The 24,850-nt window shown below is 39.9% G+C and overlaps 2 protein-coding genes across 2 annotated transcripts; both read right to left on the bottom strand.

The window, feature by feature from the left end:
- Positions 1 to 1,684: 1,684 nt before the first annotated feature.
- Positions 1,685 to 9,227, bottom strand: LRRC23 (leucine rich repeat containing 23). Its single transcript, XM_070935338.1, has 7 exons — positions 9,111 to 9,227; positions 6,472 to 6,584; positions 6,066 to 6,319; positions 5,817 to 5,947; positions 4,590 to 4,726; positions 3,241 to 3,502; positions 1,685 to 1,726 (listed from the first exon to the last, which is right to left on the bottom strand). Exons 1-7 carry the CDS (start codon positions 9,225 to 9,227, stop codon positions 1,685 to 1,687), a joined length of 1,056 nt encoding a protein of 351 aa, XP_070791439.1.
- A 7,097-nt stretch (positions 9,228 to 16,324) lies between these two features.
- On the bottom strand, positions 16,325 to 24,116 carry TPI1 (triosephosphate isomerase 1). The gene is made up of 7 exons (XM_070938426.1): positions 23,925 to 24,116; positions 20,693 to 20,816; positions 20,513 to 20,597; positions 20,237 to 20,369; positions 18,984 to 19,069; positions 18,738 to 18,825; positions 16,325 to 16,893 (listed from the first exon to the last, which is right to left on the bottom strand). Exons 1-7 carry the CDS (start codon positions 24,034 to 24,036, stop codon positions 16,775 to 16,777), a joined length of 747 nt encoding a protein of 248 aa, XP_070794527.1. The 5' UTR covers positions 24,037 to 24,116; the 3' UTR covers positions 16,325 to 16,774.
- Between the last annotated feature and the right edge of the window lie 734 nt (positions 24,117 to 24,850).

Here is a 24,850-nt window from a genome sequence, read left to right on the forward strand (position 1 = left end):
GTCACTCTGAGATGCAAGATTCAACTAGCTCAGAAATTTTTCTGTTCAAGTATCAGGAGATTATTTATTTCTTCTCTACATTCTGTCATGTATCGATTGGCATCCATATTGAGGATTCCATTAGTCTCAGCATTTCTTTGGCAGAGTCCAAAGTGTAAGCAACCTATAATTCTCAGTTCATCAGTCCTGTTGATACACTTGAGTCATTCCAGTACTGATTGAGGTTAGAACATTTTATTGGTTTGTATCTTCTGCTTTGACCCCATCCTTCAAAGACTCTTAGGTTCAGAAAACTAGATTTATTCAAGCTGCTTTCCTGACCCCCAGGCACATTGGTCCTCATTCTTCAGTTACTTCCACCAGCGCTCTTTCCCATTCTCCCACACAAGTACTTTCCAAACCAGCAGTAAGAAAAATCAGAGGCACCAGGAGCAGTTTGGTTCTGAAAGGAGGTCAGGCTCAGATAAGCAGGGATAAGGATTGGCCAGGGAGGGGGAGAAGGAGATACAGTTGAGGAGCCCAAGAAAGCCACGGGAAGCTGTTTCAATGTTGTTATGTCTGCATGGTCTGCACCTCTAGGCTTTCAGATAAGGCATTGGTCACATAAAACCCATCCACATCTTCATTTTCCCAGATGCCAGCAAAAAGATGGAAAACACACCATCATCTTAAAATGGTGCAATAAGAGATTATCAGGCTGCCATTGCTTTCCTTTCAGGATCCCAAAGAGGAACCCAGGTGTCCAATGTATTACTCTGTGTCAATCATAGTTGTGGTACAGTCTGCAGTGGCACCATCTACTTGCCTATAGCTGGTGATAATAGGAAAACTCAGCTTGATCCCAAGGGTGAAAAAGACTTGTCAGGTTCCCTGCACATCTCTGTTAAGGACGCATCACTTTTTTTGTCCCCAATTCAACTCCACAGTTCTGATCGGCTATCACAAACACAACATCCGGAGAGAGGAATTTGCAGCCACCAAAGGTGAGACAGAAAGCTCAGAAGGTCATGTGTTAGAAAGCTAACATGAAAAAAAAATCAGAATGGCAAAGACAATATTTGTAATGCTTAAGGGAGTAATCTTAAAGAGGTAATTGCTGAGAACCAGGGTTAAGTCACTGGGAGTGGGGAAACAAGGAAGATACGGGGATGGCACTTACCCTCCTAGTGCAGTGCTGCTAAGAGGAGTTAGATGGTAAGCTGAAAGATGCAGGACTTGAAGGGAAGCTTCTGTATCCTCTGAGCCAGTAGCTGGATGAGCAGCAACAGCAGCAGTGGTGGGATAGTGCCGCCCCTGATAGGGCCAGGATGGCAGCATGTGACCTAGAGCCGACGATGAGTCAGGATTTCTAGGGAGCTTTGCAAACAGCACGTAGAGGATGGAGCGACTCAGGAAGGGAGGGGGAGATAGTGCTGCAGAAATGGGATGCCAAAAGCAACATGCTTTGCCTTGCTTCACCAGACTCTTTTTTTATTGAAATGCTTTAATCACAACTTATTTGAAAGAACAGACAACCATCCACAAATGCTATCCACTATGGTTCCATCCAGGAACTATGCAATACTCTTCTGTTGTGACATGCCAAGATTAGTGCTAACTGGGTCAGAGCTGTACAACACATGGAAGAAGACTCTGGAAGGCAGCTTACAGCTCTTACTCCTTTCCGGGGACTAACATATACTTGTCACTCAGTCGTTAAGTCTTCTTGAGTGGTGTCTTCTGCTTCCTGAAAAATATGTGGAAAAAGAACAGGCTCAGAGTATTTCCAAATGAGGATCTTAGAATGGCAAAGCATCAGGCATACTCTAAGTATATAAGCTGCATCAGAAGCGAGTTATTTTCCATGACTATCATCATAATAGCTCAGATAATAGATAGGAACAACATAATCTTCAGAGACACTCTCCTTGGCAAATTCTGTTGGAAGTACCAAGAGTATCAGCTCCTATTAATCTGGATATTCCACTTCAAGGAGGCATCCCCAGTGAATTATCTGCCTTTTATTTTTGAATAATTCTAGGGCATATTGTGGATGCACAACAAACAATAAACAATGAAGTATCTTTATTTTAAGCAGGTATGATTTTACTCATTTATACCTCAGGGGTAAACATACTGTTGGAATAATGGAATAATCAAACTGTTTCCTACACATTTGTCTTAGTACAATTTCAAAGTTTTGTAAGATAGAGACAGTGTCCATATATTACTGTATTTGATATTCAATTATGTAGTCTCTGCTGAAGAATCTCCTTGCACGTTTTATTTTGAGCTACTGTTTATCACCTTTATTGATTCTTTGTATTCAACCCACATCCTTGTATACTTCTGTAGTATCTTTACTTAGTAAGGCTCTCAATACCTTCTTTATAAATATTATATCCTCTGCTCAGTGTGGCTGCACCATAGTTTTATAAAATGACATTATCAGTCATTTGTTTTTTCAGTGGTTTCCCAATATCTATTTGCTTCCTGTGCTTTTTTTTTTTAAATGCACCTGTAAATATTCTGCTATACAGTATAGATAGCACCATCTGGTACTTCCTTTCAGTTCCATAAATTCTGTTATGGAATGATTTATTCTGTTTTCCAAAGGTCCCTTTAGAGCTAGTGACATTGCAGAATCCAGAATTTTATCCATGCAACAACAGAATCTTTTGATTCCAGTATATTTGTATTTCCTTAAATTAGATGTTATTTTTCTCTTCCTGTGCCTCTGCCAACTTTGCATTTGTTTACAAATTTCCAAAGGAAAGTCATAACAATATGCTGCATAAAAATATAACATATGCTGTAGAATTTTAAAGACCACTGTAAATAATTTATTATGAAATTAAGCTTTTGTGGGCTAGATCTCCTCCATCAAATGTAGGCTTTCAATTAAAATAGATTTGTATTGCAAAAAATTTATGCCATAATGGAATACTGTTAAGGATTAAGGAAATATAAAACGTAATATAGTTCATGAGAGCTATCCAGATGCACCATTCAAGACTAAACAACTACACAAAATAGTTTAACAATCCTGGCAAGGAACTTTATTATCCATATAAAATCCATCTCCCTCCAGTGTTCATAACATATTCTCCCTGTGCCACTCTTAATTATGATCCATATGTGACACCACTGTAGACTTAAAAGAAAAGCATCTAAGGCAATTGTAACAAAAGACAAAAGGGCTGGATCTTTTATATTTTGCATTCCTCTAATCAGAAAAAAATATATTTTTCCTTGTCTCACTTCAAGCTCCTTCTCTCTCTCTCTTTCTTTCTGTAACTCCAACTCTTCTTCCTTTCGCCTTTGACGTATATCTGCAGCCTCATTGCGTTCTTCTTCCTCAAAGAAATCTTTATCAAGGCGCTCCAGGTTTGGGAGCAGGACCAGGGATTCTAGACGGTATTCCGACTCATCAGAACAAGGATTTTCTAACAAGACCAGGGCTCGTAACATGGGCAGCACTTGCAATTTTTCCAATTCCTGTACTTGTGCAATTGCATTTCCCCTGCAGAAATGGGAAAGAGAGATCTGCCTTACAAAATATCTCTATTAGGAAAATAATAATTTAAAGAAAGCAGTAATTTCAGAAGGAAATGGGAAGAATAAATGACCTATTTTAAAAAAACAAGTAGGAGTTTTTCTGAATTTAACGTGTTTCCTTTGTCAGCCTACTTTACTTGTACAATCATTTACTTTTATAAGACATCTGGTGTCAGAATCTTCCCATTAAGCTATGGTCATAATAAGCTATTCTTGGCACAGGACATTTAAATTTAAGTTATTAATATTAACGGTAAAAAAAACAATCACCCCCTAGGACCAATTGGGATCAATAGGATTGTGAACTGCAACTGTTTAAAATACAAATCAACACTATTCAGATAGAGTAAATGTCTTAGAAACTTTAAAAGTCTGTTGGCTGCTACTATTTATTTTCTACAAATCTAACATCTTTATATTAGGGTATCTTATATCAGATCCTACTAGTGAGCTATACTACTGTAGTATTATCTACGATCACTGAATAATCATTGTACTGATGTAATTATATTGAGAGCAAGCTTTATATTGCCTCACTGATGTTTGAGTGATGCTAGGAAGATGTTAGAAGTCACTAATGGGAACATGCTGTGATGATACTTTATGATGCAAAATAGGAGTTACTATAATTGCAAGTAAATCTGTTGATTTCCATTGAACAACAAATGTCATTCATTATTTTTATAATTGCTATATAATTCAGATGCCTCCTCTGTGCCCTTGCCTCATTTCCTACCTTGTTTGGGGGATGAGGGTGGGGCATATATAAAGTTCCCTCTTATTTTTTTATGCAAAATCCTGTGGGAATGAACGTGACTTACTGGTAAACTAGAATCCATTGTCCACACTTCATATCCAATAATTTAACTACAACCATGTAAGATTGCCCGTGTTGCTGTGATCTAATACAGTCAATAGGAGTAATGTTCTGGTACATTTTTAAAAAAAATTAAAGATTGATATTTATTAGGAAGATATGGTTTAAACATAACTTCTCATATTATTCTCTTTATATCCAAGGTATTTGATATTTGATACAGAAGCCCACACACCGTAGATTGAGGTACTGAAGAGATTTCATGTTGCTTGAGAAGCCATCCAACACTTCAATTAGATTGTCACGCAAGTGTAGAGTTGTGAGATGCTCCAGATTTTCCAAGTCCTCTAGATGACTAATAGAATTCTGAGCCTAAAAAAAGAGGAGGGTATGTAGGGTATGCAGTAGAGAATGGAATATCAGAGTTGAATCGAAAGTACATTCACCCAATCATGAGGAATAAGAGACCTTATAAACCAGTCATGTGTTTGCAATTAATTTTAGGGAAATCATTTTCCAAGCCTTATTTGGAAAAAAGGAGAAAATTGAGGGACAGGTGGATTGCCTGCATTCAATCTAAACTCTATAGATTCTATGGCTTCAGAATCAAGTCAGCATTTGCCTCTGTCTCCTATAAATCTTTTTGTTACATTTTGCCTGATTAAGAGTCAAGAATATCTTAACAGTTTGCATACTATTATGAACTCAAGTGTAATAAAGATATTGCCCTAAGATGAATAAATATGCACGAGCACAGTCACATTCTTGGCACATGATGTGTCACAAATTTGAGTCATCACTAATGTTCCCTCCCTTCTATATTCCCCAGTGATCAATTTTAACACTGGCATTTTGTTGTTATTGTTAATTTAATTTCACGATTATGCTGTTTCTTTCGTCAAGGAGCCCAGCATGATTTCTGTCCTCCCACTCTTTTTTTTCCTTGCTATAACACTGTTAGACTGCTGAGAATATAGTTGCTTCATTCAGTGGGCTTTATGGGAACTAGAATGGGAATCTGAACCCAGATCTGTGGAGTTCTTTATAAAATCATTACAGTGCATCAACAGAATTTGGAGTCAAGCTTGGGAAACTGTGCACTAACATTGGGCTGTAATTCTACATGTTAATGATTGAAATCATATCCACTCTGAAATACAAAAGATCAGACTATGCAATTTAACACATCTTCTGTTTAACTATATTATCCTGCCACAATCAGGCATAAACTTTGTCTTTGAAGCTGCTATATGTATTGGAAGGAAAACTTGGAAAAATTTATTTGAACAAGGCAAAAACGAGAAGATTTTCATTTACATGCTCTACCTTTCACATCATCAGAGTTTCTCGGGCTTCTCTGTAGCCTCTATAATTACATTACTCTATAGTATAATTATGTATACAATTACCATGTCTAGTTTGATATATAGTGAAAAGGATGTTTGAGGACAAGTTCCCTTACCAGGTACAGGTTTTTGAGTTTGGGCAAGAAGATTCCAGCTGTAGACTTTAGACTGTTTCCTCGCAACTCCACTGTGTGCAGTTTTGACAGGATATTTGGATTCAGTTCTGATAGTACCTCAATTGCATTGCCTAGATATGAGAACAATAGGCAGTGATAATTAATTTGTCCAGGATTCCTTTTCTGCAAAACATAAAGGGAGATGTTTCCCTCTAGATTCAGGGGAATCCTTGAGTGTATACCACTCACCTCTCAGGTTAAGGCTGGCCAAACGTGGGTGGCAAATGCCATTAGAGTCCTTGATGTGGTTGTTGGCAAAGCTTGCAATCTGCAAGTAGGGCAACTCTTCTATACTGGCACTGAATAACCGATTATTATCTACTTTCAGCCACAGCAAATGTCTGAGAAATGCCAATGGAGAGAGGTCACGGAGCAAGTTGTCTGACAAGTCTACATACCGTAGATGGATGAAATTATGGATGAATGTGATATCTGTCAGTTCCCTGTCACAAAATGAGGAAAATTACATTATTCCCCAATTATCAGTTTTCCAGTGCCTTCCCTAAATATTTCTATTCCATCAAGAACTGGAATAACAGCTTATGGAGAGGAGACAAAATTCTTAGAAAAGTAAGATATATATCTGTGCACTTACTTTTCTCTGACTTCTAATTTCACAAAGGCGTGTGCAAGGCCATTGCCAGTTTTACATAAAAGTGAGAGGCCTTCCTTCATCATCTCCTCATTGAGAGAGGTTGAAACTTGGGGCTGTGGGGGAAAAAGCACAGCCAAGAAAAGATACAAGATACAAGAAAACATCAAGTCACAGCAATCTGTTTGTATTTGAAGAGTGAATGATGAGGCAATATTTTTCTCACACATTTCCTTCTACACTTTGCATGCCTTCCTTTGTGTGTATGTGGTTGATGTCTTCTTCACTACAGCAGACTAGCTGGGGAATGGGGAAGAGAGATATAAAAAATTCAGGGTAGAGATGAGTGAACTAAACTATGGGTTGTAAGCTGACAATTTTATTTAAAATCAGCATCCATTATCTCACTCAGAGATGTACATACATTTACTTTATTTCTAAAAAGGTTAACCTGTTCACTGTTTCTTCTTTTTCGTCAGGAATTTTTTGTTTTACACATTTTTAAAACAGAAGCTGCTTTAGAAAGGGAACTTGTGGTATCTTTTGCAAAAAAGCATCTCACATAGGCTATGTTGAAAGCTACATTAAGTTCTTTTAAATTGCACTGACTTTGATGGGCAGAGAAAACATTTTCCAGTTTTAATGTAATTTCGATAACTGCCTGGATAACTGCCTGGATTGAGGTGCTGTATAAATTCCATGAATGAATAAAGGAATTGTGTTTTATACAATCAGGTCCAGAAATATTGGGACATCGACACAATTCTAACATCTTTGGCTCTATACACCACCACAATGGAGTTGGAATGAAACAAACACAATGTGCGTTAACTGCAGACTGTCAGCTTTAATTTGAGGGTATGTACATCCAACTCAGGTGAACGGTGTAGGACTTACAGCAGTTTGTATATGTGCCTCCCACTTATTAAGGGACCAAAAGTAATGGGACAATTGGCTACTCAGCTGTTCCATGGCCAGGTGTGTGATATTCCCTCATTATTTATTTATTTATTTATTTATTTATTTATTTATTTATTTATTTATTTATTATTCAAACTTCTATACCGCCCTTCTCCTTTCGGACTCAGGGCGGTGAACAGCCAAAATAAAAACATTTATACATAACATTGCAATTAAAAATAGATTTAAAATTTGGCCCATAATTTAAAACTTGTCAATTTAAAATCAGTATCAAAATTTTAAAACCCCAATTACAATTAAAAATTACCCCAATTACAATGTGCAGATAAAAGGCCCAGAGTTCATTTCAAGTGTGCTATTTGCATTTGGAATCTGTTGCTGTCAACTCTCAAGATGAGATCCAAAGAGCTGTCACTATCAGTGAAGCAAGTCATCATTAGGCTGAAGAAACAAAACAAACCCATCAGAGAGATAGCAAGAACATTAGGCATGGCCAAAACAACTGTTTGAAACATTCTCAAAAAGAAGGAATGCACCGGTGAGCTCAGCAACACCAAAAGACCTGGGAGACCACGGAAAACAAGTGTGGTGGATGACCGAAGAATTCTTTCCCTGGTGAAGAAAACACCCTTCACAACAGTTGGCCAGATCAAGAACACTCTCCAGGAGGTAGGTGTGTGTCAAAGTCAACAATCAAGAGAAGACTTCACCAGAATGAATACAGAGGGTTCACCACAAGATGTAAACCATTGGTGAGTTTCAAAAACAGGAAGGCCAGATTAGAGTTTGCCAAACAACATCTAACAAAGCCTTCACAGTTCTGGAACAAGATCCTATGGACAGATGAGACCAAGATCAACTTGTACCAGAGTGATGGGAAGAGAAGAGTATGGAGAAGGAAAGGAATTGCTCATGATCCTAAGCATACCACCTCATCAGTGAAGCATGGTGGTGGTAGTGTCATGGCATGGGCATGTATGGCTGCCAATGGAACTGGTTCTCTTGTATTTATTGATGATGTGACTGCTGACAAAAGCAGCAGGATGAATTCTGAAGTGTTTTGGGCAATATTATCTGCTCACATTCAGCCAAATGCTGCAGAACTCATTGGACGGCACTTTACAGTGCAGATGGACAATGACCCAAAGCATACTGCAAAAGCAACCAAAGAGTTTTTGAAGGGACAGAAGTGGAATGTTATGCAATGGCCAAGTCAATCACCTGACCTGAATCTCATTGAGCATGCATTTCACTTGCTGAAGACAAAACTGAAGGGAAAATGCCCCAAGAACAAGCAGGAACTGAAGACAATTGCAGTAGAGGCCTGGCAGAGCATCACCAGGGATGAAACCCAGTGTCTGGTGATGTCTATGCATTCCAGACTTCAGGCTGTGATTGACTGCAAAGGATTTGCAAACAAGTATTAAGAAGGGAAAGTTTGATTTATGATTATTATTCTGTCCCATTACCTTTGGTCCCTTAACAAGTGGGAGGCACATATGCAAACTGCTGTAAGTCCTAACCGTTCACCTGAGTTGGATGTACATACCCTCAAATTAAAGCTGACAGTCTGCAGTTAACGCACATTGTATTTGTTTCATTCCAACTCCATTGTGGTGGTGTATAGAGCCAAAGTTGTTAGAATTGTGTCGATGTCCCAATATTTCTGGACCTGACTGTATATTTTTGAAAAAAATATAATAAATATTAACATGCTTTACCTCTTCCTCCTCTTCATCTCCTTCCCCTTCCCCTTCCACCTCCACCTCCCTTTCTTCTTTCTTTTCTTCAACTTCTTCTTCAGTATCATTTTCATCATCAGGTTCCTCATCTGACATTTTCCAGAGTTAATGCTTTCAGACTATAAATAACAAAGATTGTAAGTGATTTCTAGCAACTGGCCAGAATCTTATTTCAGTTCAATATGAACAAACTTGGTGTCAGTATTGATGAGAAGGGCAAAATGTTCTCATTTGAGGATACCATTACAGGAGGTGGGAGGGAAATGCTTTTAGGAAACGTCCTATATTTCAGCTGGTCTTTTAGCATAGTGTCCTTTTGAAGACCTTTTAAAACATCTTCCAGGCACAGCTGTCATGTGGACTAGAATCTTATCTTGGTCAGAAGCCTCAGAAAAATCTGTTAGAGCCCAACAAGAGGGTTGAAGTGACAATTTTGAGGCCAACTAGGACATAGTAAGGCAGATAGATTTAAAAAAATTAAACAAGGACTTCACGGGGCATGTTTCAAATAGTCTGACAGCAAAAGACAAACTGAAGCCCTTGCACCCATCTGCTCTCCCTAAAAGGGAGAAAACCGTCAGATGCACATTATTACGTACCGTGGGCAGAAGCTGCACCGGTTGAAATTCTCTCTATTGCTGTTGCCCACCTTTTGTGCCTTTAGCGTCCCTATTATCGTGAAAACCAAGGCAACCACCCCTGGCCCTTTAGCTCCACCTTCTGACCAATTCGGGTTCCTTCAACTCTCTAAACAGTTACTACGGTACTATCCATTCCGAGTTGCTGACCCGGTGCAAGATTTAGCCGCTAAATGTGGATTACTTGGTTGCTAGGGCAACTGTCACCAGGAGGCGGGCACTGTCACCGCGGACGCCTTTACTTCTCCGACAGCCGCCGAATGACTGCCAGGTTTTTCGACAGTGCGAAGGCGGCCACAGGCAAAGGCTGGCTGGAAGAAAGCGCGGGAGAAGCGGATTGGATGAGAGCCGCGAGATTTGCATAAAGCGTCCTAGGGGCGCCTCCGAAGCTGTGTTCCTCAAGCTTGGCGTTTGGAGAATTCTGAGAATTGAAATCCACAAAAGTTGAGAAACCCTCCTCCAAGGAGTCAGAAGAAGGGAAGCAGAGCCAGGTCGACAGTAAATGATGGGATGCAAAAGGCAAGAAATAACAGGAGGTCCACGCTGTCACTTTGCACATAAAAGCCTGGATAACCATTTGTCTGAATTGGTATAGGGTCCCCTGCTCGAGCAGGGGGTTGGGCTAGAAGACCTCCAAGGTTCTCTTAGCATTCTGTGTTCTTTGTTCTTCATTCAGGGTACAGTATAGTAATCTTTTTCACATGTACAGTGCTTATTTATCTATCACTGTTCTGTACCACCTTTTGTCAAATGTATTAAGTGATGCTAACATGTTATCTCGTATGAATGCTGTCACTGTATTTATTCTGCCGGTCTTTCAATCCTCTGCGCCTTCCCTATTTTATTTCCCTCTGACTTCTATAACTTCTTGGCTGCCTGGCTAACTAGCTTATAGGTGCATGACAAATAAGGTTCATGAGGATCCATTCCATCTCCCCTCATCAATGGAGGCTTATGTGGTAATAAATTGGGGTGCCGTTGAGCGAATATACTAAGCTGTAGTGACCGATTCATCCACACAAAAGGCTGAACTAGCATAGCAAATCAATTGAACAAGCCAAAGAGTCATAGCATTCCAAGTTGCTTTTACCGCAGCATGGACTTTTGTCAGGCTTTTAACTCATTTTAGTATTGCTTTTAATGAATTCTGTTTAACTTTTTATTCTGCATTTATTTTAATGCAGAATATTACCTGGAACGCTTAGATGAATCAAGTAAATAACCTCATTAGACTAATCTAACATGCCTGTCACTTGGCAAAAGTGTCCTGTATTAGGAGTAAATTAAATAAAGAACACTTAATTAGATACAGAAGGTTGGGTGAGGAAGGAGGCTGTGTGTCCTATGAATGTATAATACACATGTTGGGCTACAAATCCTCAGTGTTATTGGTTCTTGATTTCATCTTGCAGAGGATTTGGTGCAGAACAGAGCATATTGCCATCAGTTGAATGAAGCAGCCCTTCTTGCCCAATCTCTAAAATTGCTAATTAAATTGCAAGTGATTGGGGAACTATGTCCCCAGCATAAACCAAACTTTTGCTTTGCTCCTTCTATAGCAGTTAAGGCTATAGTGAGTGAACACTGATATGGTGAAATCATTGAAATGGGCAGGTGAAGAAATTACGGTGTCACAATTCTTCACCTGCCCATTTCAATGATTTCATTTCATTTGGACCAGGCAAGGTCGACCTTCCTAATAGAAACATGCTTTTCTGGCAAAAATGTTGCTATTTCTTGGTTATCTATCATCAAAAATAGGAAGTATGATTTCTGGGGAGAGTGGATAGTCTGGAGACTGAAAACACTAGTCTGGTGATGGCAGATGGCACCAACGACCGTGGTGTCCACTTCTATATTTTGGGGGCTCTTCTACTCGATTATCATAAGGCAGGGGTGTCAAACTCAAGGCCACGGGCTGGATCCACCCTGTGGGGTACTTAGATCTGGCCCGCAGGGCCGCTCTGGAAACAGCAAAGGACTGGCCCGTGATGCCTCTGCCAGTGAATGGAGGTCGGAAGGGTTGCGTGCGACATTCCCAGGCTCTGTTTTTGGCCGTGACAGCCTCCTGCACTTCTCTGCCAGTGAAAATGGAGGTCTCTGAACTCCGTTTTCGCTGGCAGAGGGCTACAGGAGGCCATCATGTTAAGGATTCTGTTGGACCATTCCCAAAATATACGTTAGGAGCCTGAGTGGCGCAGCAGACTAATGCTACTATTAAAAGGTAGTATTTAGCTTCCAGCTGCCTGCAATTACTGCGAGTTCAATTCTCACCAGGTTCAAGGTTGACTCAACCTTCCATCCTTTCTAAGGTAGGTAAAATGAGGAGCCAGTTTGTGGGGGCAATAAGATGACTTTGTATAAAAATATACAAAAGTATGAAGGCTATTGCTTAACGCCTTGTAAGCCGCCCTGAGTCTCTGGAGAAGGGCGGCATATAAATCAAAAAACAAAAAACAAAAAAACAAAACAAAAACAGGAACATCAAAAGAAAGTGGGAAATAAAAAGGCTGTTCTATAAAGTCACATAGAATGTTTTGAAACCACTTGCCACCTATTATGCAGGGTGTGACCGCACTATATAGTCCTGAGGGATTATCAAAATTTAATCAGTTATGCATGAAGATTGTTAACACACGCACAGTCACTCAAGCACTTGTCACCTCTCGTCTGGACTATTGTAACGCTCTCTACATGGGGCTCTCCTTGGGGTACACCCGGAGGCTCCAACTGGTGCAGAATGCGGCCGCGTGGGGGATTATGGGAGCGACGGGGCGCTCCCATGTGACTCCTCTCCTGCGCGAGCTGCATTGGCTTCCGGTGGACTTCCGGGTGCGGTTCAAGGTGTTGGTGATCACCTTTAAAGCGCTCCATGGCTTAGGGCCAGGGTACTTACGGGACCGCCTTCTGCCACCAATAGCCTCCCACCGGCCAGTTCACTCCCACAGAGAGGGCCTCCTCAGGGTGCCGTCGTCCAGACAATGTCGGCTGGCGACCCCCAGGAGGAGAGCCTTCTCTGTGGTGGCACCTACCCTTTGGAACAATCTACCCCCAGAAATACGAGTGATCTCCGACCTCCGGACTTTTCGTCGGGCCCTAAAAACTTATTTTTTTTCAGTTAGCCGGTCTGTCTTGATTTTATGGTTGGTTTTAAAATTTGATAGGATTTTAAATTGATAAATTTTTAAACTATGGGCCAAATTTATCTAATTATTTTAAATCTATTTTTAATTGTACTTTATGTATAAATGTTTTTTTATTTTGGCTGTTCACCGCCCTGAGTTCGAAAGGAGAAGGGCGGTATAGAAGTTCGAATAATAAATAAATAAATAAAAATAACACAAGAAGTATTCTGGACAGGTCTACTATGATCACCGATAGGATTGCATTGGATTTTAAGATAAGTCTGAGCTCACTTATTACATCAGAATGTAGTTGGCTTGTTTCTGGTTTATTTTATCGTGGTAGCTTTTATACTAGTTTGCATATATTTTGTGATTTAGTATCTTGTGTAAGATGGGTTTCTTCTTCTTTGGAGAATAATTTCATACTTTTAAAAATGTTTGTAAAAGTTTTTGTTCTTATCAGTTACTGTACACGAGGCACTAGCTTTATTTCAGTCTTAATAAATTCCAGTAAATTAAAAAAATGAGAATTATCTCCTTCTCCCTGGAAAAAGCTAGGATCCTGAACAATCTCTTTTGTCAAGACTTTCATATCCCATCTCAGTATGTTGTCTCCACTTACTGTGAGCATGTTCTCAGTTGGGAAACAGTCAACTCCAATTCTTTTATGAACTTTGCCCTTGATGGCCACTATGTAATATTATCTGAAGTCCAAAGTCACATGTCCTTATCTGCGCATGCTACCATTATAATAGGATTGATCAAACTAAATATTTGCTGACATAATTCAATTTCTTCCCTGTATTTGGATTAAGTTATGCAATGTGCTGAATAAAGTGGTATTTATAAAATGACATATCAGTTTTTTGACTTTGGGGTTTCTAGAAACCACACCATTTCTCTTATGTGTGAACATATTAAGAAATCAGGCTACAACTATTTTTAATATGCTGTAGCAAAGGCCACAAGGCTTTTGCTCTATTTCTTTCTGTGATGTGACTGTTAATAGAGAAGATCCTTGGCCCCCAAAAATGCTATTTACCTGATTTATAGTTCCAGAATTTAAATATTTATATAGTCATGTTCATCTTAAATTCTATGCAGTGTAGATAAAAAGCCTAATTCAAACACCTGCCTGATTCATGTATTATTTTTGATCTAGCAATGGTTTTTGAATACCCAATTAGAGATGATTTGTTACAGATCGTTAGATAAATACTGATCTAGATGTGTGCATTTGTTCCATGTCCAGATCAAGGATATGGTAATATTAGAAACTCCTGGTGCCACTTGGACTCGGGCTGGGCTGTCATCCTGTTGCATTCTTTGGACATACTTTGGCTCTTGCCCCAAATCTGTTGAATAGACTACAATGTGGTTTGCATCTCACTGTGGTTTAATTCATCAGAGAACAGCCTGTTGTGATGCTGGATTTGTTTGAGGAAGTTGTCAGTTAAAGCATCTGTCAGTTCAATTTGTTGGATTCAAATGACTCCATTAATATAATGCCAAAAGGATTAAACCCGCTGCATGTTTTGTTTTTTAAATTGACATAATCAAGAGGTCAAATCTGAATCTGTACACCCAGTGATTAAGCCCCACTGAGATCAATGACTTGCATATATGATTCCAATATACAAAATACTGTATATAAGAGCTAAATTGAAGAAATCAGATTTTCAAATGTGGCAAGAAAAACACTGATCTAAACAGAGGAGCATCAAAAACAGCTTTATCCAAATTCAGTGACTGAATATAATGTATTTTCACCTTGATAAAATTTGTACAAGGCAAGTTGATTTCAAAGTGCAGTTGCTGTAATAGATGCTCTCCTACCAGTATAGTTCAACAGACTTTTGTTGAAAAGAGAAAAGTGAGGTGGTTTATAGATTTGATAAGAGAATAAGGACTAAACCAGGGACCAAAGGGATTTTTGTAATATAGGGGGAGATTGGATAACACGTTAATTTCTGTTGCAAAGTCAGAAGTCATGTTTTAATTTTTGTTCTCTTATTTTCTTTTAAAATCTTTATTCTTACATCATAAACTGCATTTTGTTTAAAAAAACTATTTAATAAAAATTAATGAGACAAATTTGGTTCAGAAATCAATGGGACTTCCAGCAATTGAGGATGTTTTGATGCTCAAATTATTTTTGCAAAAACATAGGAGCTACTTGAAGATGTTGATAGAAAATAGTCTGAAATTTCTACTTAACCATAATCTAAAATTAGTTGATAGCTTTCTTAGAAACAATCCAAAATTTTTTTTGGGGGGGGGGCTCTCAAGAACTCTGGCTAATTAAAAATAAAAACAAAACTATAGTTTTAGATTGCTGAAATGATTAATTTCTAATTTTAGCAGTATAAGATGTTACTCATGTTTCTATCCTAAAGTGAAACATGTTCCGGTAATTCACTGTAGGCTTTTTGCAACCGATTCTGCCTGCTAGAAAAAAAGGGACAATGCTCCAGGATACCATTCCTGTCATCTGCACCTTAAGCTATTCTACAAGTTTTCAAATGTATGCGGGGAGAGCAAGGGGTACGTGATGGTATGTGAGAATGACCCTGGGAAACGGGAGGAAGAGCCACAGCCTAGATATCTGCTAGGCAAACGCTACCGCAGAAAGAAAAGGGGTAGGAAGCAAGGAGGTGAAAAGTGCTTTAAGACTTACAAGATGTTGTTACTTTAACCCTACAATAAATATGTTAGTACTCATGGTTTGTACTTCTTTCCAGACTACCTCAAAGGACAACACTCTCACATTGCCCACGACCATTCTGCCTAAAATACTGATTAGTTTTGAGTGTCATATACAATTATTTGGAAATTAAGACACATAATTTGGACCGTGAATCTCAGTAAAAGCAAAATAAAAAAACTCCAACCTCACATTTCCTTCATTAATCCACATTTTACCTCTAACTAAAGTTCTCTCACCAGGGACAGAATAAATGAAGGTCTGCAGTAGACTTCTCCAAGCTATACTTTTTGCCTCTTTTAAAACTCTTAAAACTTGGAATAATTAAAATGGCTTATTTATTTGCCATGCCTGCTTTTAATAATAAAAAAATAGCCCATTCTATCTGTGGTCATAACTGGTTGTATCTGGTTGTTGATGTATCCCTACTACCAACCAACTGAATATGGCCTAATGATATATACCTGTAAACCTGTATGTATATCCACAACAATTTACTTACTTTGGATATCTTCTCAGTATAACCCATTTTCTTAAAATAGCTTTGCATTTTCCTATAAGCATATGCATATAATTTATGTTGAGTTCCAATTCCTAGCTCACTGGAAGAGAACCAGCAGTGGTAAGGAATGAAAATTCAGTGATGTTTTCTCTAAAAATGTCTTATGTATGGCAAAATCTTTTGAGATGTTTTTCCCTCAAACAGCAACAATAATTGCTAGACACTACTTTCCATTTGTTTATTTCTAGTTACCAATGGCCTAGGAGACACAGAAAGAATATACAACTTACAGGCAAGTACAAGCCACTAGGCACTGAGTCCAAATTAGGTGAACCATGAGGTGAATGCCTTCCTTAACAAGGCAGATGACCCTTTAGAGCAGAAATTTGAAGTGGAAAAAAAACAGGCCTCCTAGTTTACAGGGCCTGAAGACCAAGGCAGGAAGCCCCTCTCACAAGTAGAAAGGCAGCAAATGAAGTATTGCTTTTATGAAGGAACACAATATTCATATATTGGCATCCACTTTTAGCAGCAGAGGTGAATGATAAAGGTGGGAAAAGGGTTTGAAGGTGAGGCCATTTCACTTGAGTGCAAGTGTATCTTTACAGTATTTCTCTTCCAACTAGGTTGGTTTTCCCTCCAGCTTTTTTATTTCAGATTCTATAGAGAAGGTTTCACTGTTTTGCATTGATGATGTTTACAAATTCAGGCTTCAGGGAAGCCCCACCAACAAGGAAGCCATCTACATCATGTTGGGAAGCCAATTCTTTGCAGTTGGCACCAGTAACTGAACCTGGAAAGAATAAAATTTCATTTAGAAAAAGAAAAAAAATCCAGAAAGTAGAATACAGCAAGTAAAAACAGAAAATGCAAGGTGTTTCATCATTATTATTTTTTAAAGATAATGCTCCTAACAAATCCCCATGCAAAGCTTTGGGAAAGATAGAATGTATAGTTTAATCAGATGAGCTTAGGCAATAGGCATGTGGTGGAGTACGCAATAAAAAAGCCCATTACATGACTGCATCACTTAGTGATGACAATCCTGGCTGCTGTCGTAACCTCAAGACATGGAAGTCATTAAGTGGGAAGTGGTGGGATGCCACCAGGGGTGGGTGGGGGCTGGGGAAGACCTGGAGGCTTGGTGCAGGCTGCATGAGAGTTGGGGAAGGAGGATGTTATGGTGTGGTGTGTATATACAGAAGCTGAAGGCACAAGTTCATGTGAGTGTGGAGAGACCAAGGGAAGGAGGTTGAAAGCACGAGTGATACTGAGAGGAGGGTGTGGGTCCATACAAGTGCAGGGAAGCCAGGGGAAAGAGGGTGTGGGTTGATGTGAATGCAGAGAGACCAAGGGATGTAGTGTGTGGCACAGTTCACATTTCACAGGAAGGCAGGGGAGAGGACTTACCACAATGACTTGCAACCTTCCCTCCTGGCTTCCCTATTGACTTTGCTTGTGGGAAGCTAGCAGGTAAGGTCACAAAAGGTGAGCATATTGCTGCAGGATATCAAAACCGTCATAAGTGCAAGATGATTGCCAAGCACCTGAATTGCAATAATGTGAGCACAGGGGCAGTGCAATAGCCAGAACTTTTGAGGATCAGTAATAATTTTCGTTCATTCAGCACTGTCCCAACTTTGAATGGCTGCTGAACAAGTAGTTGTTAAGTGAGGACTACTTATACTGCAATGCAGTTTAGAAGTTGCCCATGAAGATCATCCAGAAGCTTCATCTGATCCACAATGCAATGGCACATGCAGCTCCAAAATTCACCTGTACTATAAACCCCACTGGTTCTCACATTCTGAATGCAATCAAGGTGTTGGTTATCACTGTTAAAGTCCTGAATGGCACAGGGCCAGGTTGTCTCTCTCTGAAGGTATATGCCCATCCCACCAGATCCAACAGGATGGGCATGCTTTAGGTCCTCTCTACGCAATGATATCATCTGGTAGGATCTATTCTGCCTAGGAGACAGGTCTAGTTTTCCACTAGCATTGTGCGAAGACATGAACTGAACCCAGCGCAGGCACAGTTGGTATAAGGCTGTTATTTATGTTTAAATAGCCATCCATTTCACAAAAAGCAACTCTGGATAGCATACAACAATCAAATTATTATGGTGTTTGGTTAGAGCTTGATGACTTTTTAGGAGGGAGAGTATTTCTTAATATATTTTATGGGTTTAGTTGTTGTTAGTCACACAGCATTACATTGTATAGTCTAGGCAGTCAAATCAATCTTTTAAATAAATAAATTTTTATCAGAAACCTATTCAGTATGATCGGCAGGCTTTGTAATTTACTTAAGAGGACTGAACACCCTGATTCCCCCCCACAAAGTTTGGGGAGAGTCACATTAATCTGAAACAAAATTGTTTTAACAAATACCAAAGAGATGCTCTGCTTGTCTGAATGAGAAGCATTTCTTCCAAATGGTGTGGATGGGGTTATCATCCATCTGGCCAGAATATCATTAAGTATACTCCTAATGCATGGGTTTATGGTTTACAAAGATGAAGTCAAATATCAATGAACTATTACACAGAAACTAAAAACTGGGAGCTTGCTATGCATTCAAGGAGACAAACTACAACAGCAGTTTTATGCAAAGATGAGAACAGATTCTACTTACCTCCATAGATGATTCGAGTTGACTGTGCAACAGCTTCAGAAACATGGGTCTTCAGCCAGTTCCTCAACTTGTCATGAACTTCCTGGGCCTGCAAGAGGAAGTAGGTTTAAAAAAAGTGGGCATTTAAGAAGTTGTATTGTCATGTAGCAGACATCTTGAAGTGAAGATAAGAAATGCTATTCACTTGTGGAGTCTCTAAAAAAAGACCAAGGTTTGAAAACAGGACGTCCCCAGTCACATTCATACCTGCTGGGGAGTTGCAGTTTTACCAGTTCCAATGGCCCAAACTGGCTCATAGGCAAGAACCACTTTACTCCAGTCCTTCACATTGTCTGGGAAAAAAACAAAGCAAATAAATTGTATTTATTTTATGTTTATTTTATTTATTTTCGTCAAGCATATATTAGATAACAGATATAAGTATAAACATAATTATGAATACATGAAATAGATATGAAAAAAAGGAAACATTAGGGCAGGGACAGTTGTCTAACTTGTCTAAGCCCAAAATTTCAAGTCTGGTGGCATAAGGTATTCTATTGAGGGTAGAGGAATGGAGGGCTGTTCTCGTGAAATATCTCTGGACTCTCTCAATTGTATTAATGTCCAATATGCAATGCGGGTTCCAGACAGATGAGCTGTATTCGAGAATTGGTCTAGCAAATGTTTTGTATGCTCTAATTAGTAGTACAATATTGCCAGAGAAGAAGCTGTGCAAGATTAGGTTAACAACTTTTAATGCTTTTTTGGCAATGCTGTTACAGTGGGCTCGGGCACTTAGATCATTAGAAATGAGTACTCCAAGGTCCTTTACGGAGTGAGGGTCGTCTACAAGGTCGTATCCACCCAGCTTGTATTTTGTGTTTCGATTTTTTTTTGCCAATGTGTATGACAGAGCATTTGTTAGTTGAGATTTGGAGCTGCCAATTGTTTGACCATTCTGACAGATATTCAAGGTCTTGTTATTTAAAGACCAGGAAAAATCCCACATGGCAAAGAGGGGAAGAATAGTCAGCTGGTCGTCTGAAGGTGTCTTGCAGCTTCCCTCCATGCATTTCCGTGGTTAGCCAACAAAGGCTGAAAACAAGTGATGCAAATGAAAACACTCAAGGACAGTTACCCTAAGTAATGAAAAATCAGTCATAGCAATGACCCTTTAACTCTGGAGCCCTTGTTTTTTACAATGGACATTAGTATATCCAGCAGCTAACACAAGCGACACATTCGGATTTGCCTAAAAGACCTGTTAACTATGATGTAAGACTTTCTGAGCATGAATTATGCCATTTTATGCCTAATCTAGAATTACTGTCTGATTGCTTTAACAGCAATAAATGGTGTTTTACTAGTATAATCTCCCTAGTTGATGGGATCTTAATTTAAAAAAAAAAAACAAAAACAAAAAAAAAACAACAAGAGACTTTTGCTATTTTGAAGATGTCAGGAAGGATGGAGGAGAGGAGAAACTCCTTCCCTAGAGTTCCCCCATGGTCTCTTACCAGCAATGGCCTTGGTCTGCTCGAATACCACCTTCTCTGTGATACCAGCCTCTCGCTCATCAAGTTTCTCTCCAATGCAAGCAATGACTCCAAGCCCTTCAGACAAGGCATGGGCCACCTTCTGTCCAATGAGCTGAAAAGAAGCAGAAACAATGTAAAAAAACGTATACAAGCTTGGTGCAATATCCTGGTACATACCCTGGGTATAAAAAGTCCAGTGCCTGTCATAGATGGCAGTGAAGAGGGAAAAGAAACTCAAAGAGGCAAATCACTCACCTCATTTGATTCGCCAAAGACATGCCTTCTCTCAGAGTGTCCTAAGATCACCCAGGTGACACCAACATCTTTTATCATAGCTGGGCTGGAAACAGAGGAAACATTGTAGAAAATGACCTTTTAGCACACTGCTAGCTAAAACATGTGGCTTTGCTTAGCCTGAGAATTCTGGCAACATACCTGATTTCTCCTGTAAAAGCTCCTTTAGGTAACTTGTAACAATTCTGTGCAGCCACCCCAATCTTGGCATCAAGTTTCTGACGGGCAAAGTCAAGGTAGATGGAAGGGGCACCACAAACCACCTCTGGAGCAAGAAAAAGAACATCATGTGGGATAAAGCAGAAACTTAAAATGCACTTTCAATTGCAGACTTACCATTCATTCATTTGCATTCAAATCCTCTATTCAGTTACTACATTCATAGGATACATGTGAGCCCAAAATCCCATCCCTTATTAGCCCTTGGCCTTTATAACTGATGTAACCTTATGGCTATGTCGTAAAGCATCATCTGCACTTAATGCTTTGATCTTACTACTCAAATCAAAGATGGGTAAACTCAACGTATTTTTAATTGCATATATTTGCCTAAAGGTAATCAGTTGTGATGAAATGTAGTAAGGAGGTAGATTCTCAGGAGGGAGAATGCATTCCAGAGAAGCAACAACTTCGTTCAGATAATTTCTGAGAAAGAGGGTAAAGACAGACCCTCCCTAATGGTTCCCTAAGTTAGGCTTCATGTGAGTAATAGTTTGTTTTAGTTGGGCATTATTCTGTCTACAGATATGGAACAATAAAGAAATTTTCCTGGATGATTCATTACATGTCTTTCTTGATTTTTGGGTCTGACAACTATCAAGAGCTTGGAGCCAGCACAGGCACCCCCACCAGGAGCACATTGGAAGAGTTATATCTATATCTTGTGCATACCTGCTGCTCAAATATTCTACACATTTCTCTTACCAGAGCTCACTGTTACAGTCTAGAAACAGCAGAGGTGCTTTCATGTAACCTTTCATACCAGCCTGGCCTATTGTTGTAGTGGCTTGGTTTGAAGAAGTTAAGAGGTGATATTCATCAGAACATAAAAACAAATACCATCTGCTGATACCTGCTTATAATCTGCTATTACAATATACAGTCTGAGCAAATAAAACATTGCATGCACTCTACTATGCAAGAAGTCACTACTAAGTACCTTTGTTTTTGTCTCCCTAAAAATTTCACATTAACTATTTTAGGCAGACAGAATCACAAGTATTTAATAGTGAAGAATTATAGTAACTCTTTTGTTCTGTATGGTTCTGCTTGCCATAGGTACATAAGCTTCATTTATTTGTCTTTTTTTGTAGAAAAAAGCCACAGACAAGTGAAAGACAGCAGGAAGTTAAATGAATCCTTGTACTAGGGATGGGAAAACATTTCATTCTATTTAAGATCCTGAGAGATAATCATCAATTAAAACAGTTACCACTTAGGTGGATGAGCAAATAGTCTGCAGCTGCATACCTTTGTATGTACCATGCAATTATAAAGTTGGAAGAAAACTTAGTGAAAGAGAGGAGGTAAAAAAAAAAAAGCTAAGCCCATGAGTTATGCCTAGCCCCAGTAGCTTCTTACAATAGTGAACTATAACCTCATAGTTAAAATAGGCCTGTCTTTATGTCTTATATTTTAGGAAAAATAATTTGAGAGGTAAGTACCAGTACTTGTGTTTCAGTGAATTTTTTCTATGTGTACTCCCTGAGTTTTTTTTAAAACCAGGCTGAAAAATCATAGGAAAGAGACAAAACATTATTGTGATATTCTATTCAATACAGATTAGTAATGTAGACCAGGAGATGCAGAACCATTTAAATGTAGTTTACCCAACTAATCAAGCAAGCAGCACAATATAGAAGGGGTATTAATAGAATTAGTATCTGGGTCAATAAATTGTATCTCTTATACTTCATCCCCTCTCCTGACCTTTAGCAGGCAATAGGGATAAAGTTTCCAATTCCAAGTACAGTAGCTGGTATTTTTAGGCACTACTCTAACACCTATATTTAGGAATCTTTCTCCTCCAGAGCCTTTGACATTTCCTTCGAATATCACTTCCGAAACTGCACTCCTTTCTCAATCCACCTTGCCCTTTCTGATTTGATAGAGCTAGCAGAGAACTTGCCAGAAGAGTCTGGTTCTGTCCGATACTTTCTCTCAAGTCCTTGCTACCAGAGGAATTTTTACTGGGTTATGCAAATAGCATTAAAAGGCATTTTTTTACTGTTCAGAGCAACATGCCAGGATGCTATCTTCCTATAAAGAATGGGTTTTAGTGTTAAAAGGCACCAGATGTATCATCCTCTTTGGCCGCTCTGCACGACTCTTGTTAAAACAGCTGGCCAACCTGTTTCACTTAGTATCACTTAAAAGACTGTTAAGATTCACTTACAAGAAAGAACTGAAGGTTCATAAGCAAACTGATTTGTCAATCCCTATATTACTGCTTCATTTTCAAAGAGACCAGATGGGAGTCTTTAAACATGAACATGACTGTGATTTCAGCAAAGCTGAAGCGGCAAATAGGCGTAGTCATCATAGGACTGCCAATACAGGAAGATAATATTCTAACCTGGATCCTTGAAATGTTATCATGGATTATTTATGTTATTAATAAATTTAAGGGTCTAAATTATATAGCTTTTATTAGCTTAGCTAAATTTCTCTCTCATATTTGGTCTTGAATTTTATAATCCAGCTGCATGTGCAGGTAAAAATATATAAACAGCACAAAGCCATAGCTCACCAGGATCTGCAGAGCCCGATTTTGTGCAACAAGGAACAAAAGGTAGCAATATAACTTATACTATGATTCACAGTTTTTTCATAGAGTTGTTTCGTGAGATTGACAGGAATATAAATCGAACAGCTCCTCCCCCCCCCACCCCCCACCCCAAAGCCAGAATCTGCGTTGCTCAACAGCCCTCAATTCAGTTTTATAAAGCTCCGCGGCCAGACGGCCTCGGAGGTACGTGCAGGCGGCCACACAAGGAGGAGGGGCGCTATATTTAGGCGCGGCCACGGCGGGCACCTCCTCCGCGAGGCGAGGGATGCTCTGCAATAGCCCGCCAGAAAGAAAACGCCGCTTCCCCGGCCGATTGGAAGGAGGGGGTGGGGGGTGGGGGGTGAGGGGAGAGACAGGCAGGGGCTCTTGGGGTTAGGCGCGGCTCCTTTCCCACGCCCAGGAAACCCACCCAAGGCCCGCTGCCGATAGGCTTGAAATTGGGGGAACAGCGGCGGGATGCAAGCGAAGGAAACGGGGCCGCTCTTGCAAGGCGCCTCCTTCAGGCAGAGCTCACGGTCCTTTCCCCGCAGAGACAAAGACAGCAGCAGCAGCTCCTCCTTTTCCCAGGCAGTAAATCCTCCTTACCGGTCTCTGCAGGGACCTTCGCCTCGTTGAGAGTGTGGATGAGCTCCGAAAGGCTTTTCTTGTCGCCGTTCATCTTCCAATTCCCGCCCACGAAGAATTTCCTCGGTGCCATGATGGGGGTGCCTGGGCCGTCCGCTCGGGAGCTTCGAAGGAGACGAGAAGGTCAAAGAGCGCAGCGGCAGCGGGGCCCCCTCTCTCCGGGCGCCTTTTATAGAAACCCGGGAAAGCCCGCCCCCAACCGGCGACGTTGCGCAAGAGCGCGCTCCCACGATTGGCTTCTCGCTTGGCCAGTCAAAATGGAAGGCGGAGACTGTTTTTTTCCTGTTGTGGCGTAATCGCGAGAGTTCTGGTTTGTGGCTGAAGAGTTCCTGTGTTGGAACTAATGGTCTGTTTGTTGTACCAGTTAAACTCTGAGCCGACAGTATTACGTATTTTATCATCCGGCCCTGAGGTGGAAATCGCCTGGAACCAGAGCACGTGCAGCTCAAAGCCCTGCCTGTTAGGGATAAAAGATGCAAACGGGGTTGGACTAGATGACCTCCAAGGTCCCTTCCAACTCTATTACTGTTAGTGTTACATTGGTTCACCCAACCCAACCAAATTCAGCATTCCCCCCCTTCCACCCTCTGAATCTGGCATATATAATTCAGCTGTTCTGGAAAAATTTGCTGAATTTCATAGATAGTATACAATGAGATAAAAGAGAAGCAGATTTCATTTATATGGTTTTGACCTATCACTAGCTATCATTATCGTATAAAGAGAAATGCAGTATTCATTACTCGCGCCCTGTGTCCCACACAGTGCATGCATATACCATTGTGAAGCATCCCAACTACTGCTTCCTCTGCATGACGCACACCTGCACTTCTTATTCCAGGCATTCAGCATATTTGTATGCAATACTTCTAACAGGCTTTTTTGGA

Source organism: Pituophis catenifer, unplaced genomic scaffold, assembly GCF_029215685.1.
Source record: "Pituophis catenifer annectens isolate HBS135680 unplaced genomic scaffold, rPitCat1.0.hap2 SCAF_2, whole genome shotgun sequence".
Classification (NCBI taxonomy): Eukaryota; Metazoa; Chordata; class Lepidosauria; order Squamata; family Colubridae; genus Pituophis; species Pituophis catenifer.